General features: G+C 38.8%; 1 protein-coding gene across 1 annotated transcript in view; it reads right to left on the reverse strand.

The window, feature by feature from the left end:
* Nucleotides 1-656: 656 nt before the first annotated feature.
* LOC309628519 (uncharacterized protein) overlaps nucleotides 657-16,716 on the reverse strand; it is a gene marked incomplete at its 5' end in the record, with an annotated part of 305,036 nt that continues 288,976 nt past the window's right edge. The window contains one exon of the mRNA XM_082391609.1: nucleotides 657-1,085. Coding sequence (XP_082247735.1) covers nucleotides 1,033-1,085 — 53 coding nt within the window. The 3' untranslated portion in view covers nucleotides 657-1,032. The remainder of the gene's footprint in view (nucleotides 1,086-16,716) is intronic.

Consider the following 16,716-nt stretch of genomic DNA (forward strand, 5'->3'; position numbering starts at 1 on the left):
AAAATTAGAAAAGTAAGAGTTAAAATGGAAGATATCAAAATACTTGAGTAAAACTGATATATTTAGACACCTAAATATTTAAATAACCAACTGTGATTGTGAAATGGATATCTGGAGGAAAAGAGGCTTGGTAAATTCAGATCTTTTGATTTTACTCAAAGGCCATTTTTCTGTTGACCTACTGCCTCGAGGGCTTTGAAAACCTTACAGTTTTGTTTTGCTGTACCTCAGCAGCTGTAAACTCTAATGGTAAGTATTAACGTTTTGTTTTTGTTTTTGTTTTTTTATAGCAGTGCTAAAAAAGAGATCCAGATGTCACTAACTGGCTTAGAAAGCAAATGAAACACATGTCAAAAACACAGCCCCAAGAAATAAGCGAATCAGAAAATCATTTCAGTGTTACAGTGTCCAAAATTCCAGGGCTATTTGCCCTTTTATCTTTGGAGGTCCAAGTTCAACACATATTGTAAATATATCGGCAGTCTCACAATTTGAATGAGCTCAATTTTGGTTGTATGAATATATATACAAGACAAATGTTCTCACTGCTCTGGAGCAATCATAAGGCTCTACTCAAAAGACAGTCTGCTCTCAAATCAGTGTAGGACAAACTGACGCATCCTTCTAGAAGGACTTTACAGTGGCTTTTTAAAAAAAATTTTATTTATTTATTTATTTGTTTGTTTATTTATGGCTGTGTTTGGTCTTCATTTCTGTGCGAGGGCTTTCTCCAGTTGTGGCAAGCGGGGGCCACTCTTCATCGCGGTGCGCGGGCCTCTCACTGTCGCAGCCTCTCTCGTTGCAGGGCACAGGCTCCAGACGCACAGGCTCAGCAATTGTGGCTCACGGGCCCAGCCGCTCCGCGGCATGTGGGATCTTCCCAGACCAGGGCTCGAACCCGTGTCCCCTGCATTAGCAGGCAGATTCCCAACCCCTGCGCCACCAGGGAAGCCCTGTACAGTGGCTTTTTGTCTGATCTTTATCTGGGCTACAGACTCAAAGCAATAAGCTTTCAACCATTTGTCTTGATTTTTAACAAATAGAAACCAAGGCTTCCCTGGATTCTAAAATGTATGAAAATACTTCTGAAAAAAAAACAAATAATAAAAACAATATCAAGCTTTAGTCCAGGTTGACCCAACCTGTACCATGAACATAGTAAGAACTGTTTTTGACATTTTTAAGAAGGAGGAAATCCATTCCCAGTCACCCTCTCCAATTCCCATATTGCACTTTTCAAAAGACTAGACTTAGATAATCAGTTTGATTTTCAGGATCAAAGCGAGGTGAAGCGGGGCTAAAAATGTCATAAAAATTTCACCTGACCTCATTAGCAAAATGCTTGAACAGATGAAATAATGTGTTCATAAGAATCAGCAGGAATATGACCCACCTTTAAAAGCTGTGACAACTCATGAACTTCTGAATCCCACATGTGCCTCTTTGAACCCACAGCTAGAAGCAGAGCTAGTGTGGTAATTGTCAGTGCCAGTCATCAAATATTTTCACTTTTTTCTTCCTTTCTGTGCACCCGGTAGGATTGCATTTATTATCATGGCATGACCGTGAACGTGCTTTGGCCAATGAAATGTCAGAAGCTGTGGGTAGCACTTTGGTATAGAAGCTGTAACAGCTAGTGCACAATTTGCAGTGTTTGTTTCCCACTGCTGTTGCACCTGTGTTGCTGCAGATGGTAGAAACACCTTCATTCTGGGCCTCTAATTGTAAAGACATGGATGAGAGCCCCAGTCAACCCCTTGTGGACACACATCTTGAGTGAGAAGTATGCCTTTGCTCTTTTAAGCCTTTACAAGTTGAAGTTGTTCATTTCTCTAGCATAACCAAGTCCATACTGAGTGATATACATTTGTAAATACAAGTCATCAAAAATAATTTCAAATTTTATACTATGATTATATACACATGCAGATATATAAATATATATACACTTATTTATATTTATATACGGAAATCATGGGATGAAAGAGACCAAAGGATGCAAAAACTGTAGAATGTTATCAGATTTCAATTCATTAAAATTCCTTATTCTACAGCTCTCTTAAATTTCCTTTTAGGCTTTTTAACCTGAGACAGGAAACCTATATGCATTTCTAGAATTATTGAAGGGTAAATACAGCGTCTGCTGTACCCTCTTTCACAGGTACAGCACAATTTATTGGTTACCGAAAACAATACCATTTGTTCTTCAAATGCATCCTCTGCGGAAGTCAGAGTTCATTCTCTAGTGTTTTCCAGTCTTACATTCATATCAAAATATCTGAAAGAACATCCATTTTCATGCATTATCAAAAGGAACACATATCGTCTTAAGAGATGGTACAGCTGACTATATTTATGCACAATTTGCTGAGCAATGCCAAACCCTGGAAACATCATGAATCAGTTGATGATTCAACAGAAGTCGCTGAGCACCTAGAATCGCATCTTTTGTCTGCTGTCTAATGACGTCCCTTGAATTAAGTAACAACTCAGAGACAGAGAAAAGCTGAGGGAGAGTTTAGTTCATCCACCTACACAGAGCAGGGTAAATCTGTTTTTCTTGCTTCCAGATAAACGTCAACAATTTCGTCATTTAAGCAAAAACAAAATTCCGAGAAAGGACTTCCTGTATTTCAGGCAAACCGCTACCTATTCTGTGCCCACGCAGATCTCTTGCCTCTTCTTAGGAGAATCTGGACATAAATGAGAGCGAGTTGTATGGCAGTATAACAAAAGTGAGCAGTTTGTTTTGCCATGGCTGCTTTTCTTGATTTATGAAGAAGAAGTGCAAGAAAAGGAACTGAGCTATAACAATACCGTTATCTCTAACACAGGGCTAATAACATCATTTACAACTTAGGGCTCTGAGGATTAAATGAGCTAATCCACACAAATTGCCTGGCACATAGTAGTGGCTCCATAAACTGTAATTGTTACAATAATAATAATAAGGGGGGGAACTTCAAGATGGCGGAGAAGTAAGACATGGAGATCACCTTCCTCTCCACAAATACATCAAAAATACATCTACATGAGGAACAACTCCTACAGGACACCTAGTGAATGCTGGCAGAAGACCTCAGACTTCCCAAAATGCAAGAAACTCCCCATGTACCTGGGTAGGGTAAAAGAAAAAAGCAAAAACAGAGACAAAAGAATAGGGACGGGACCTGCACCTCTGGGAGGGAGCTGTGAAGGAGGAAAAGTTTCCACACACTAGGAAGGCCCTTCACTGGTGGAGACGGGGGGTGGCAGGGGGAGAAGCTTCGGAGCCACAGAGGAGAGCGCAGCAACAGGGGTGCAGAGGGCAAAGCGGAGAGGTTGCCGCACAGAGGCTCGGCGCCGAGCAGCACTCACCAGCCCGAGAGGCTTGTCTGCTCACCCGCCGGGGCGGGCGGGGGCTGGGAGCTGAGGCTTGGGCTTCGGAGGTCAGACCCCAGGGAGAGGACTGGGGTTGGCGGCATGAACACAGCCTGAAGGGGGCTAGTGCACCACAGCTAACCGGGAGGGAGTCCGAGAAAAAGTCTGGAGCTGCCGAAGAGGCAAGAGACAATTGTTTCAGGGTGCATGAGGAGAGGGGATTCAGAGCACCGCTTAAAGGAGCTCCAGAGATGGGCGCGAGCCGCGGCTATCAGCGCGGACCCCAGAGACGGGCATGAGACACTAAAGCTGCTGCTGCCGCCACCGAGAAGCCTGTGTGTGAGCACAGGTCACTCTCCACACCTCCCCACCTGGGAGCCTGTGCAGCCCGCCACCGCCAGGGTCCCGTGATCCAGGGACAACTTCCCCGGGAGACAGCGCGCCTCAGGACGTTGCAATGTCATGCTGGCCTCTGCCACCGCAGGCTCACCCTGCATTCCGCACCCCTCCCTCCCCCCGGCCTGAGTGAGCCAAAGCATCCGAATCAGCTGCTACTTTAACCTGGTCCTGTCTGAGTGGAGAAGAGATGCCCTCAGGTGACCTACAGGCAGAGGCTGGTCCAAATCCAAAGCTGAACCCCAGGACCTGTGCGAACAAAGAAGAGAAAGGGAAATCTCTCCCAGCAGCCTCAGGAGCAGTGGATAAAATCTCCACAATCAACTTGATTTACCCTGTATTTGTGGAATACCTGAAAAGACAACGAATCAGCCCAAAATTGAGGTGGTGGACTTTGGGAGCAACTGTAGACTTGGTGTTTGCTTTCTGCATCTGATTTGTTTCTGGTTTTATGTTTATCTTAGTTTAGTATTTAGAGTTTATTATCATTGGTAGATTTGTTTATTGATTTGGTTGCTTTCTTCCTTTTTTTTTTATATATAGATATATATATCTTTTTCCCCTTTCTCTTTTTGTGAGTGTGTATGTATATGCGTCTTTGTGTGATTTGTCTGTATAGTTTTGCTTTTACAGTTTGTCCTAGGGTTCTGTCCGTTTTTGGGTTTTTTTTTTTTGTATAGTTTTTAGAACTTGTTCTCATTGGTGTATTTCTTTTTCGGTTTGGTTTCTCTCTTCTTTCTTTCTTTTTTTTTTAAATACTTTTTAACTTTTTTATTTTTAATAATTTTTTTTCTTTTAATAATTTCCTTTTCTTTTCTTTCTTTCTTCCTCTTTCTTCCTTTCTTCCTTCCTTCCTTCCTTCTTACCTTTCTTTCTTTCTTTCTTTCTTTCTTTCTTTCTTTCTTTCTTTCTTTCTTCCTTTCTTTCTTCTTCTTTCCTTTTTATTCCCATTTCTTCTGAGCCATGTGGCTGACAGGGTCTTGGAGCTCCAGGGGTCAGGCCTGTGCCTCTGAGGTGGGAGAGCCGACTTCAGGAGATTGGTCCACCAGAGACCTCCCGGCTCCACGTAATATCAAACGGCGAAAGCTCTCCCAGAGATCTCCATCTCAACGCTAAGACCCAGCTCCATTCAACGACCAGCAAGCTACAGTGCTGCACACCCTATACTAAAAAAGTAGCAAGACAGGAACACAACCCCACTCATTAGCAGAGAGGCTGCCTAAAATCATAATAAGGTCACAGGCACAAAACACACCACCGGACACGGTCTTGCTCACCAGAAAGACAAGATCCAGCCTCATCCACCAGAACACAGGCACTGTCCCCTCCACCAGGAAGCCTACAAAACCCACTGAACCAACCTTAGCCACTGGGGGCAGACACCAAAAACAACGGGAACTATGAACCTGCAGCCTGTGAAAGGAGACCCCAGACACAGTAAGTTAGGCAAAATAAGAAGACAGAGAAAAACACAACAGATGAAGGAGCAAGGTCAAAACAAATCAGACCAAACAAATGAAGAGGAAATAGGCAGTCTACCTGAAAAAGAATTCCAAGTAATGATAGTAAAGATGATCCAAACTCTTGGAAATAGAATGGAGAAAATTCAAGAAACGTTTAACAAGGACCTAGAAGAACTAAAGAGCAAACAAACAATTATGAACAACAAGATAAATGAAATTAAAAATTCTCCTGAAGGAATCAATAGCAGAATAACTGAGGCAGAAGAATGGATAAGTGACCTGAAAGATAAAAGAGTGGAAATAACTAATGCAGAGAAGAATAAAGAAAAAAGAATGAAAAGAATTGAGGACAGTCTCAGAGGTCTCTGGACACATTAAATGCAACAACATTCGAATTACAGGGGTCCCAGAAGAAGAAGAGAAAAAGAAAGGGACTGAAAAAATATTTGAAGAGATTATAGTAGAAAACTTCCATAATATGGGAAAGGAAATAGTCAGTCAAGCCCAGGAAGTACAGAGAGTCCTATACAGGATAAATCCAAGGAGAAACACAGCAAGACACATATTAATCAAACTATCAAAAATTAAATACAAAGAAAAAATATTAAAAGCAGCAAGGGAAAAACAACAAATAACATACAAGGGAATCCTCATAAGGTTAACAGCTGATCTTTCAGCAGAACCTCTGCAAGCCAGAAGGGAGTGGCGGGACATATTTAAAGTGATGAAAGGGAAAAACCTATAACCAAGATTACTGTACCCAGCAAGAATCTCATTCAGATTTGATGGAGAAATTAAAACCTTTACAGACAAGCAAAAGCTAAGAGAATTCAGCACCACCAAACCAGTTTTACAGCAAATGCTAAAGGAACTTCTCTAGGCAGGAAACACAAGAGAAGGAAAAGACCTACAATAACAAACCTAAAACAATTAAGAAAATGTAATAGGAACATACATATCAATAATTACCTTAAATGTAACTGGATTAAATGTTCCAACCAAAAGACATAGACTGGCTGAATGGATACAAAAACAAGACACATATATATGCTGTCTACAAGAGACCAACTTCAGACCTAGGGACACATACAGACTGAAAGTAAGGGGATGGAAAAAGATATTCCAATCAAATGGAAATCAAAAGAAAGCTGGAGTAGCGATTATCATATCATACAAAATAGACTTTAAAATAAAGACTACTACAAGAGGCAAAGAAGGACACTACATAATAATCAAGGGATCAATCCAAGAAGAAGATATAACAATTGTAAATATTTATGCACCCAAAATAGAAGCACTACAATACATGAGGAAAATGCTAACAACCATAAAAGGGGAAAGCGACAGTAACACAAACATAGTAGGGGACTTTACCACCCCACTTTCACCAATGGACAGATAAACCAATATGGAAATAAATAAGGAAACACAAGCTTTAAATGATACATTAAGCAAGATGGACTTAATTGATATTTATAGGACATTCCATCGAAAAACAACAGAATACACTTTCTTCTCAAGTGCTCATGAACACTCTTCAGGATAGATCATATCTTGGGTCACAAATCAAGCCTTGGTAAATTTAAGAAAATTGAAATCGGATAAAGCATCTTTTCCAACCACAACACTATGAGACTATATATCAACTACAGGAAAAAAATCTGTAAAAAATACAAACGCATGGAGGCTAAACAATACACCACTAAATAACCAAGAGATCACTGAAGAAATCAAAGAGGAAATCAAAAATACCGAGAAACAAATGACAATGAAAACATGACAACCCAAAACCTATGGGATGCAGCAAAAGCAGTTCTAAGAGGGAAGTTTATAGCTATACAATCCTACCTCAAGAAACAAGAAACATCTCAAATAAATAACCTAACCTTACACCTAAAGCAATTAGAGAAAGAAGAACAAAAAACCCCCGAAGTTAGCAGAAGGAAAGAAATCATAAAGATCAGATCAGAAATAAATGAAAAAGAAATGAAGGAAACAATAGCAAAAATCAATAAAACTAAAAGCTGGTTCTTTGAGAAGATAAACAAAATTGATAAACCATTAGCCAGACTCATCAAGAAAAAAAGCGAGAAGACTCAAATCAATAGAATCAGAAATGAAAAAGGAGAAGTAACAACTGACACTGAAGAAATAAAAAGGATCCTGAGAGATTACTACAAGCAACTCTCTGCCAACAAAATGGACCACCTGGAAGAAATGAACAAATTCTTAGAAAAGCACAACCTTACAAGACTGAACCAGGAAGAAATAGAAAATATAAACAGACCAATCACAAGCACTGAAATTGAGACTGTAATTAAAAATCTTCCAAAAAACAAAAGCCTGGGACCAGATGGCTTCACAGGCGAATTCTATCAATCATTTAGAGAAGAGCTAACACCTATCCTTCTCAAACTCTTCCAAAATATAGCAGAGGGAGGAACACTCCCAAACTCATTCTATGAGGCCACCATCACCCTGACACCAGAACTAGAAAACGATGTCACAAAGAAAGAAAACTAAAGGCCAACATCACTGATGAACATAGATGCAAAAATCCTCAACAAAGTACTAGCAAACAGAATCCAACAGCACATTAAAAGGATCATACACCATGATCAAGTGGGGTTTATTCCAGGAATGCAAGGATTCTTCAATATACGCAAATCAATCAATGGGATAAACCATATTAACAAATTGAAGGAGAAAAACCATATGATCAACTCGATAGATGCAGAAAAAGCTTTCAACAAAATTCAACACCCATTTATGACAAAAACTCTCCAGAAAGTAGGCATAGAGGGGACTTACCTCAACATAATAAAGGCCATATATGACAAACCCACAGCGAAGATTGTTCTTAATGGTGAAAACCTGAAACCATTTCCTCTAAGATCAGGAACAAAACAAGGTTGTCTCCTCTCACCACTATTATTCAACATAGTTTTGGAAGTGTTAGCCACAGCAATCAGAGAAGAAAAAGAAATAAAAAGAATCCAAATCAAAAAAAGTAAAGCTGTCACTGTTTGCAGATGACATGATACTATACATAGAGAATCCTAAAGATGTTACCAGAAAACTAGTAGAGCTAATCAATGAATTTGGTAAAGTAGCAGGATACAAAATTAATGCACAGAAATCTCTTGCATTCCTATACACTAATGATGAAAAATCTGAAAGAGAAATTAAGGAAACACTCCCATTTACCATTGCAACAAAAAGAATAAAATATCTAGGAATAAACCTACCTAAGGAGACAAGAGACCCATATGTAGAAAACTATAAGACACTGATGAAAGAAGTTAAAGATGATACCAACAGATGGAGAGATATACCATGTTCTTGGATTGGAAGAATCAACATTGTGAAAATGACTATACTACCCAAAGTAATCTACAGATTCAGTGCAATCGCTATCGAACTACCAATGGCATATTTCACAGAACTAGGACAAAAAATTTCACAGTTTGTTTGGAAACACAAAAGACCCTGAATAGCCAAAGCAATCTTGAGAAAGAAAAACGGAGCTGGAGGAATCAGGCTCCCAGACTTCAGACTATACTACAAAGCTCCAGTAATCAAGACAGTATGGTACTGGCACAAAAACAGAAATATAGATCAATGGAACAGGATAGAAAGCCCAGAGATAAACCTACGCACATATGGTCATCTTATCTTTGATAAAGGAGGCAAGAATTTACAATAGAGAAAAGATAGCCTCTTCAATAAGTGGTGCTGGGAAAACTGGACAGCTACATGCAAAAGGATGAAATTAGAACTCTCCCGAAAACCATACACAAAAATAAACTCAAAATGGATTAAAGACCTAAATGTAAGGTTGAATACTAAAAAACTCTTAGAGGAAAACATAGGCAGAACACTCTATGACATAAATCATAGCAAGATCCTTTTTGACCCCCCTCCTGGAGAAATGGAAATAAAAACAAAAATAAACAAATGGGACCTAATGAAACTTAAAAGCTTTTGCACAGCTAAGGAAACCATAAACAAGATGAAAAGACAACCCTCAGAATGGGAGAAAATATTTGCAAATGAAGCAACTGACAAAGGATTAATCTCCAAAATTTACAAGCAGCTCATGCAGCTCAGTATCAAAAAACAAACAACCCAATCCAAAAATGGGCAGAAGATCTAAATAGACATTTCTCCAAAGAAGATATCCAGACTGACAACAAACACATGAAAGAATGCTCAACATCAGTAATCATTAGAGAAATGAAAATCAAAACTACAATGAGGTATCACCTCACACTGGTCAGAATGGCCATCATCAAAAAATCTACGAACAGTAAATGCTGGAGAGGGTGTGGAGAAAAGGGAACCCTCTTGCACTGTTGGTGGGAATGTAAATTGATACAGCCACTATGGAGAACAGTATGGAGTTTCCTTAAAAAACTAAAAATAGAACTACCATACAACCCAGCAATCCCACTACTGGGCATATACCCTGAGAAAACCGTAATTCAAAAAGAGTCATGTATCACAATGTTCATTGCAGCTCTATTTACAATAGCCAGCACATGGAAGCAACCTAAGTGTCCATCGACAGATGAATGGATAAAGAAGATATGGCACATATAGACAATGGAATATTACTCAGCCATGAAAAGAAACGAATTTGAGTTATTTGTAGTGAGGTGGATGGACCTAGAGTGTGTCCTACAGAGTGAAGTAAGTCAGAAAGAGAAAAACAAATACCGTATGCTATCACATATACATGGAATCTAAAAAAAAAAAAAAAGGTTCTGAAGAACCTAGGGGCAGGACAGAAATAAAGATGCAGATGTAGAGTATGGACTTGAGGACAAGGGGAGGGGGAAGGGTAAGCTGGGACGAAGTGAGAGAGTGGCATGGACATATATACACTACCAAATGTAAGATAGATAGGTAGTGGGAAGTAGCCGCATAGCACAGGGAGATCAGCTCGGTGCTTTGTGACCACCTAGAGGGGTGGGATAGGGAGGGTGGGAGGGAGACGCAAGAGGGAGGAGATATGGGGATACATGTGTATGTATCGCTGATTCACTTTGTTATAAATGCAGAAACTAACACACCATTGTAAAGCAATTATACTCCAATAAAGATGTTTTAAAAATAAAGAAAGAAAAGAAAAGAAGAAGAAGAATGTTTAAATCCATAAATTGTGTGTAGACATATCCCAAGTTCAATTTACAATCATCCTCTTTTTTTCCACTCCATACTCTTTTTTCATGGAAATCTCATCTAATCTGCAGACTTCAACTATCAACCCAAAAGTAAGATTCCTAAGTTTAATTACTCACCCCTTCCCTGATTTCCAGGCTTATATTTGCAATTCCTTCTGGAACACTGTCAAGTGGATTTCCCATTGTTTTCTCAAACTCTTTATGTCTACAGCATGCATCATGTCCCCAATCCAGTACTGACCTTAGACATAGGTGAGGATGGCCCCTGTCTTAAAGTCTGATTTGGAGGTGTCTACTCTGACCACACCCCTCCCCACAGAGTAAGGATTCATCAGAACCAAGAGGTCTCATCGCTATATAGTTATATCATAATTGCCCTATTTTTTCAAGGGCAAGTAAAATTATTGACAGATTAATAGTATAGAAGTAAATTTCCCAGTTATCTGTATAAGAATTAAAATAGGCATTCAATCCTTGGTTCATTTAATCTAACAAAGTCGTATATTTACTATTTCTGTAAACAATGCTAGCTGATTTGCTAAATCTCTGTTTTGTGTATGTCTTGGTAATTAACTGCCCTCCTTTTCTCCACTTTCCACTTCAGAATGCATTTCTGATTTTAACTTCTAAAAATCGGAACTGAACGATTTCTAAGCAGGGAAAAGATAAATGACCATTAATTCAACTGATAATTAACCACCTGAAAATTAACAAAAGATTATATTATCATCATTTTCTGCCTTTCTACAATTTAGGATTTTATTTCCCTCTAAGTAGAAAAATCGTTATTTTTTTCAAATCAAAAGAAGTGGCAGCTGCACATAGAGTAGTGCGCCCTGGCATTTCTAGAGCTGAAGATGCCTCTTCCTGCACTTCACCAAACAGCTTCTATCAGTACGTAAGGAATCTAGGCAGTGCTATGTATGATGGGAAGTGGCTGTCTCAGCACCTGGAAGACACCTGGAAGGCTAGTTTCCTGATGACTCCATCCCTCTATTATCAATGAATTGACTGTAAGCAAGCAAAATAACCAAGGTTGGGGGGAATGATATTGATTTTCTTTTCTGCCTCCGGCAAGGTGCTGCCAAGTCAATTGGGCAGGTTGCTGAAACTTTTTCCAACTTCACTTTCCTCACCTCTCAAGTGCATTGCCCTCTCACATCTAAAACTCTGCTCCTATGTATGTGACCTATTACTTTGTTGGAACTTGAAACACACTACAAATCACTTTTATATGAATAAGTGGTTTAACATGCTTCTCCTCCTTCACACGTGTGCTATGATTCATAAGACCACCTGATCAAGGAAGTAGACACACATGGCATACCAGGCATTGATGACCTCCAGCTACTGTCTGTAAAAGTCTACTTTTCATCTGATAAGTGTGGAGTTTCCAGGATACCTCATGTTCTTTGTCATCTATAATTTTTCAAATATTCTCTTTTTCTTAGAGTTGCCCCATTTGGCTAGAAAATCCCAATACCTACCTCAAGATGCCATTCACTTCCTTCTAAGACCCCACCCTGATCACTCCCAGGAAGGATTAAGTATATATGAATTAATGATAAAATGCATTGTTTTGGTAATTGTTTATATGCCTGCCTCTTCTGCTAGACTATAGGAATCTCTGCATTCTCAGACCTAACACAGTATTGGGCATAAAGACAGAATTAAATGCAATTTAACAAATAATATAAAATTACTTAGTGAAAATATTTTTTAAACTTCTGATTTTTCTTTTTCTTGTAGTTTGGCATTTCATGAAATTTCTAAACGTTAAGTTTGCATCTCACTTGTGCTCTTGCCTGTCATTGTGATCTTAAAAATGTGCTGCTGCCACAAAAAGTAGGCCGAGCATGATTTCTGTCTAATGTATTTGAAATAAGCTGTAGATTTTTACCTCATGTGTTTTCTGTGTTGGCCCAAGCACCCAGTGTAAGGTCTAGCCACACTTGATGTTTTACAAAAAACTTGCATCTTCCTTCAACTCTTCTACAGATTAAAAACCAAATTCTGGTTCCCAAATGTAATTCTTAGTCAGAATAGAAATTGATGTTTATAGTGAGCACTCTTATGGATCATACTAATCAATAAGTAACATCTATAAGATAAATTTTTCAGATCAAGTTAGAGGTATTTGAAAAGAATTCACAATCTAGAAAACATATTGTGAGGTTTTTTTTAGTGATTAATTTTGGAAGTATTATTCCGGCTTGATGAACACTACCGTGTTGTAAATGTCAACAACCCTCATCATCTACCTAAAGATATGTTTTGATTGACCTCAAATATACTGCTTTAATGAAAGATTTAAGGTGAAGGTCATGAGCCATTTCCTCAACACTGAAATGAATCCTTAAAAATACTCCACTGGAATTCCTCTATCGCTCCTTGAGCCTGGTTATGCTGAACTCCAGAGAGAGGAGAGAGAGGAAATGAAAAATAGCCTATGTCACTCATGCGTGCTACATTCATCTAGGGCTTCAGCATATGTAGTCAGATCCCAGCACACTTCCATCTGAGGCTTGAATGGGGCCAACCTTGGATGAGTGTGGTGACTGAAATTTGACCCTTTTTTAATGTGACTTTCCACTCCTGCTTCCCACTCTCCATCCAACACCACTCCGGCCGATCCCAAATAATTTTCAAAGAGTTTACCAGGCATAGGTTCCAGGAAAGAGGGGATGGTTAATCGTGCTTAATTTAACAGGACAATACATCGATTTGTAACTAGCAAAGGAAAACTTTCAAAGCACAGTGGTATATATTCAAACTGACAGCTGCTGAGTCCTGGATGATCAGTAGATATAGATTTCTAGAGATGGGAATGGGGAATGAAGGAAAGAGGACCTAGGTGGGAAAGTGGGCAAGCCAGATTCTTAAAGGGAAACCAAGGAATATACCTTAGATGGAGGCTGAGTACATATGTCTAAAATGTTGCCTAAACGAACAAAATAGAAGGTAAACAAGTTCTCAGAGAGCAGAGGTTACACACACACACACACACACACACACACACACACACACACACACACACACACACACACACCACAGAGGAAAGATGAAAAATACCTTACTACATGAACCCTAGAAATATTTAATAATTATTCCAAAATTTACTTCGAATTGTTCAAATCTTAGTTTCAGAGAGGATGCAAAGGAAAACCAAAGTAAGCTAGAGTTCAAGATGTATAAATTCTTATTTCAGGAAAATGTACTCTTCCCAATCCTTTCCTGAAAACATTTTGTACCTTAAAAAACAGCAACAAAACCCTCACCTAAACTTGAGGATTCTGGAAAATGATCATCACAAATGACCTTTTTAAGAGAGGCACCAAAAAGCACAGCTTGCTTTTGATTGCCCATCATCCCCCTAAATCCTTATGTAAGTGGCTTCCCATACTCTTTCTTTGTAAGCATTATTTTTTAAACATGAACACGTTCAACACTGACTGCTAAATTGGTTAAATCCACATGGCAAGAAGGGCAGCCAACAATCTGGAGTGTGTTAAAAATGGTAATAAATTAAAAATAATGTCTTGTGACAGCGTAGAAATTTATAAAAATAATTTCTAACTATGATCTAGCAAATTCATCAAGATTATATGTATGTGCATATATATACATACTTATATCAGATATAAAAATTTACATAACCATGACGCTAAATACTTGTGCTATAGTCTTTCAAGCAAACTCACATTTGTTTTGCCTAAATGTAAGACTAGGTATCATAATTCTTTGTGATATTATAAAAGGATTCCTTGAATGAATATGCCAGTTTAAGAAAATATGACTCATGCTAAGTATAACCTTAAAGAATTTGAAGGGTTCTCTTTTTATAAACACTGAGAAGCATATAAATTGCATTGTCCTTGGTGAACAAGCCACTTTGAAATTCTATTTTCAAGATGAATAGTATCCATTCACATACCCATATTGCAGGCATGGGCATGAAGGTTAAGGAAGGTAAAAATACTTTCCCCAGAATTATTTCAACAAAATAATTTCCCTATTTAAATAAGACTACCTTCCCAGAAGCTTTTGGGTAACAGCAAAGAGGTTACCCATATTTACATTTATGTGAGGTACCAACTGACCAGGTAAAGATGGTCTTTGTAAAATAAGATGTGCGCTCAACGAAATTTTGCTAGAAGAATAACAGACCAGACAAAACCCCTTTGCTCTATTCATGTTTTAATTATATATCCACTAGCTCATTTGCTGCTCACAACCACCATAAGATATACAGCACACAGCATTATAATTTACCATCATCATTTCCTTTTTGCGTGCAAGAAAACTGAGGACCAAAGATATTAAGAGATTTGCTAAGGGTAGTTAATAGAGTTGGAATTACTTCTGTAATTCAGTTCAGTTCAGTTGAACTTCTGACTTTACAGCCTACGTATTATGGTGAAGCAATACAGGACAATACTTCAAAGCACACGCTTATTACTCTGCTCTCTGTATCTACGTGTTTGTTTTGGTTTGGTTTATTCATTTATTTTGTTTTTGCTTGTTTATTAGTTTTTTATATACCAGAAGGGATGGGGCAGGGGAGAGGGCAAAACTGGTAAAAGGGATCAACTGTATGGTGACAGACAGAAAATAAATTTTTGGTGGTGAGCACACTGTAGGGTATACAGAAGCAGAAATATAATGGGGTAAACATGAAACTTATATAATGTTATAAACCAACGCTACCTCAATAAAAAAGGAAAACAAAAGCTCAGGTTAAAAAAAAAAAACAAACCTTAGTCAGAAATACCTGGGGGGAAAAAAAAAGAAATAAGACTTCCTTCGACTTAGATACTGCAGAAGAACATTTACAGTTACAAACAACACATTCTTTTACCAAAAAACACAAAAAGAACCAGTTTTTTTTTTAAAAAAAGGAGTTTGAGAGGGACACACACTGTAGTTAGAAATTATATGAAATTATATGAACTTGATCCTAGCTCTCTTCAGGCCTCTTTTTGTGTATATTAAAAAAAAAAAAAAAAGGTACAAGCCCTCCCCACCAACACACACACACACATTCACACACACACACTCACACACACAAACATCACGCTGAGGAGACAGTCATTTGTGAGTCACGGCTCAAAGAGAGCAGATGTAGACCAGAACTGTTCCTTCATTCTCAAACCAGGAAGTGTGCATGATCTCCAGGTTGAGAATACAAGACCGGCCTCAGGCTGTTCACCCCACCTGCTAGCTGGTTACCATACTTGGCACCCAGATACCTGAGAGTCTGGGGAAGTCATAAAGCAGCCAGATGACATTTCTCTTGCACATCTACAGGACAATATAACAGCAACAAGAAAAATGTTTCCCTACTGAAGAAGAACATGATTCAAAGTATATTCGAATGAAGAATGCTATCAGGCAAAATAATTCTGCTTTTAAAGATTTATCTGTAATAAGTCAACCAATCAGTCAATGAGGTAAATTCTAAGAGCTGATACTCGATGGAGGTCACAGTAGCTCAGCTCAGCTGTGCTGACGGATGGAACCAACCAATAAAATCAAAAGACTGGATTGGTAATCTAGTAAAGAACACAAATTACTGCAGCCTCCTTCCCCTGGCCTCAATTTAGTCTTTCTCACACTATGTCTTGCTGATGTGAGAACAAAACCTATATTATTTTATATAGACCAGTGAGTCTCAAAGTTTCTTCCCTGGCTCCCACTGTAAGGGTGCCTGTGAGTGCCTGGTGAGGAAGAGATTGGCCAAACTGAATAAATTTCCACATCATTCCCCCACTCCAATGTTAAATTAACATTGCCCTTTTTGAATCTGTTGTATGTTTTGTGCTTCTGTTTGGGATATTTGATTAAAGAGTTTCTTGGGAAAAAGGGGGACTAACAGGGAGAAGGGGGCTATGCGTTTATGATAAAGTGAACTAGTACATTTTAGATAACTTCTAGAAATACTAATTATCGAGAAGGAAAAAATATTACTAAGCTTTTAATAAAATGACTGATTTCAGGAAAAAAAAAAAAAAACCGCACTGACTTTGAAAATAAAACGTCGGTGCTGATACTGGATCCCCTTTCATCCCCTGCCCATGTTCTGTTTCTTGTCAGAACTACTGAACAGGGAAGGCAAAAATCTCACTTTCTCAACTCCCTTGCTCTGATGTTCTGGGATGCGATTTCGTTTCTGCCCTAAGATTTGGAGAATGCAAGGGAGACAGTGACACTATGAGGGCCAGATGGGCTCCTGCACACGTGGGGGTCAGCAGCCGCTCAACTCCAAGTTTTTCCCTTGCTTGGTGGCTGTGGAGAGGCTATGAATTTGGCAG

Source organism: Balaenoptera borealis (assembly GCF_965194805.1).
Source record: "Balaenoptera borealis genome assembly, chromosome: 4".
Taxonomy (NCBI): Eukaryota; Metazoa; Chordata; class Mammalia; order Artiodactyla; family Balaenopteridae; genus Balaenoptera; species Balaenoptera borealis.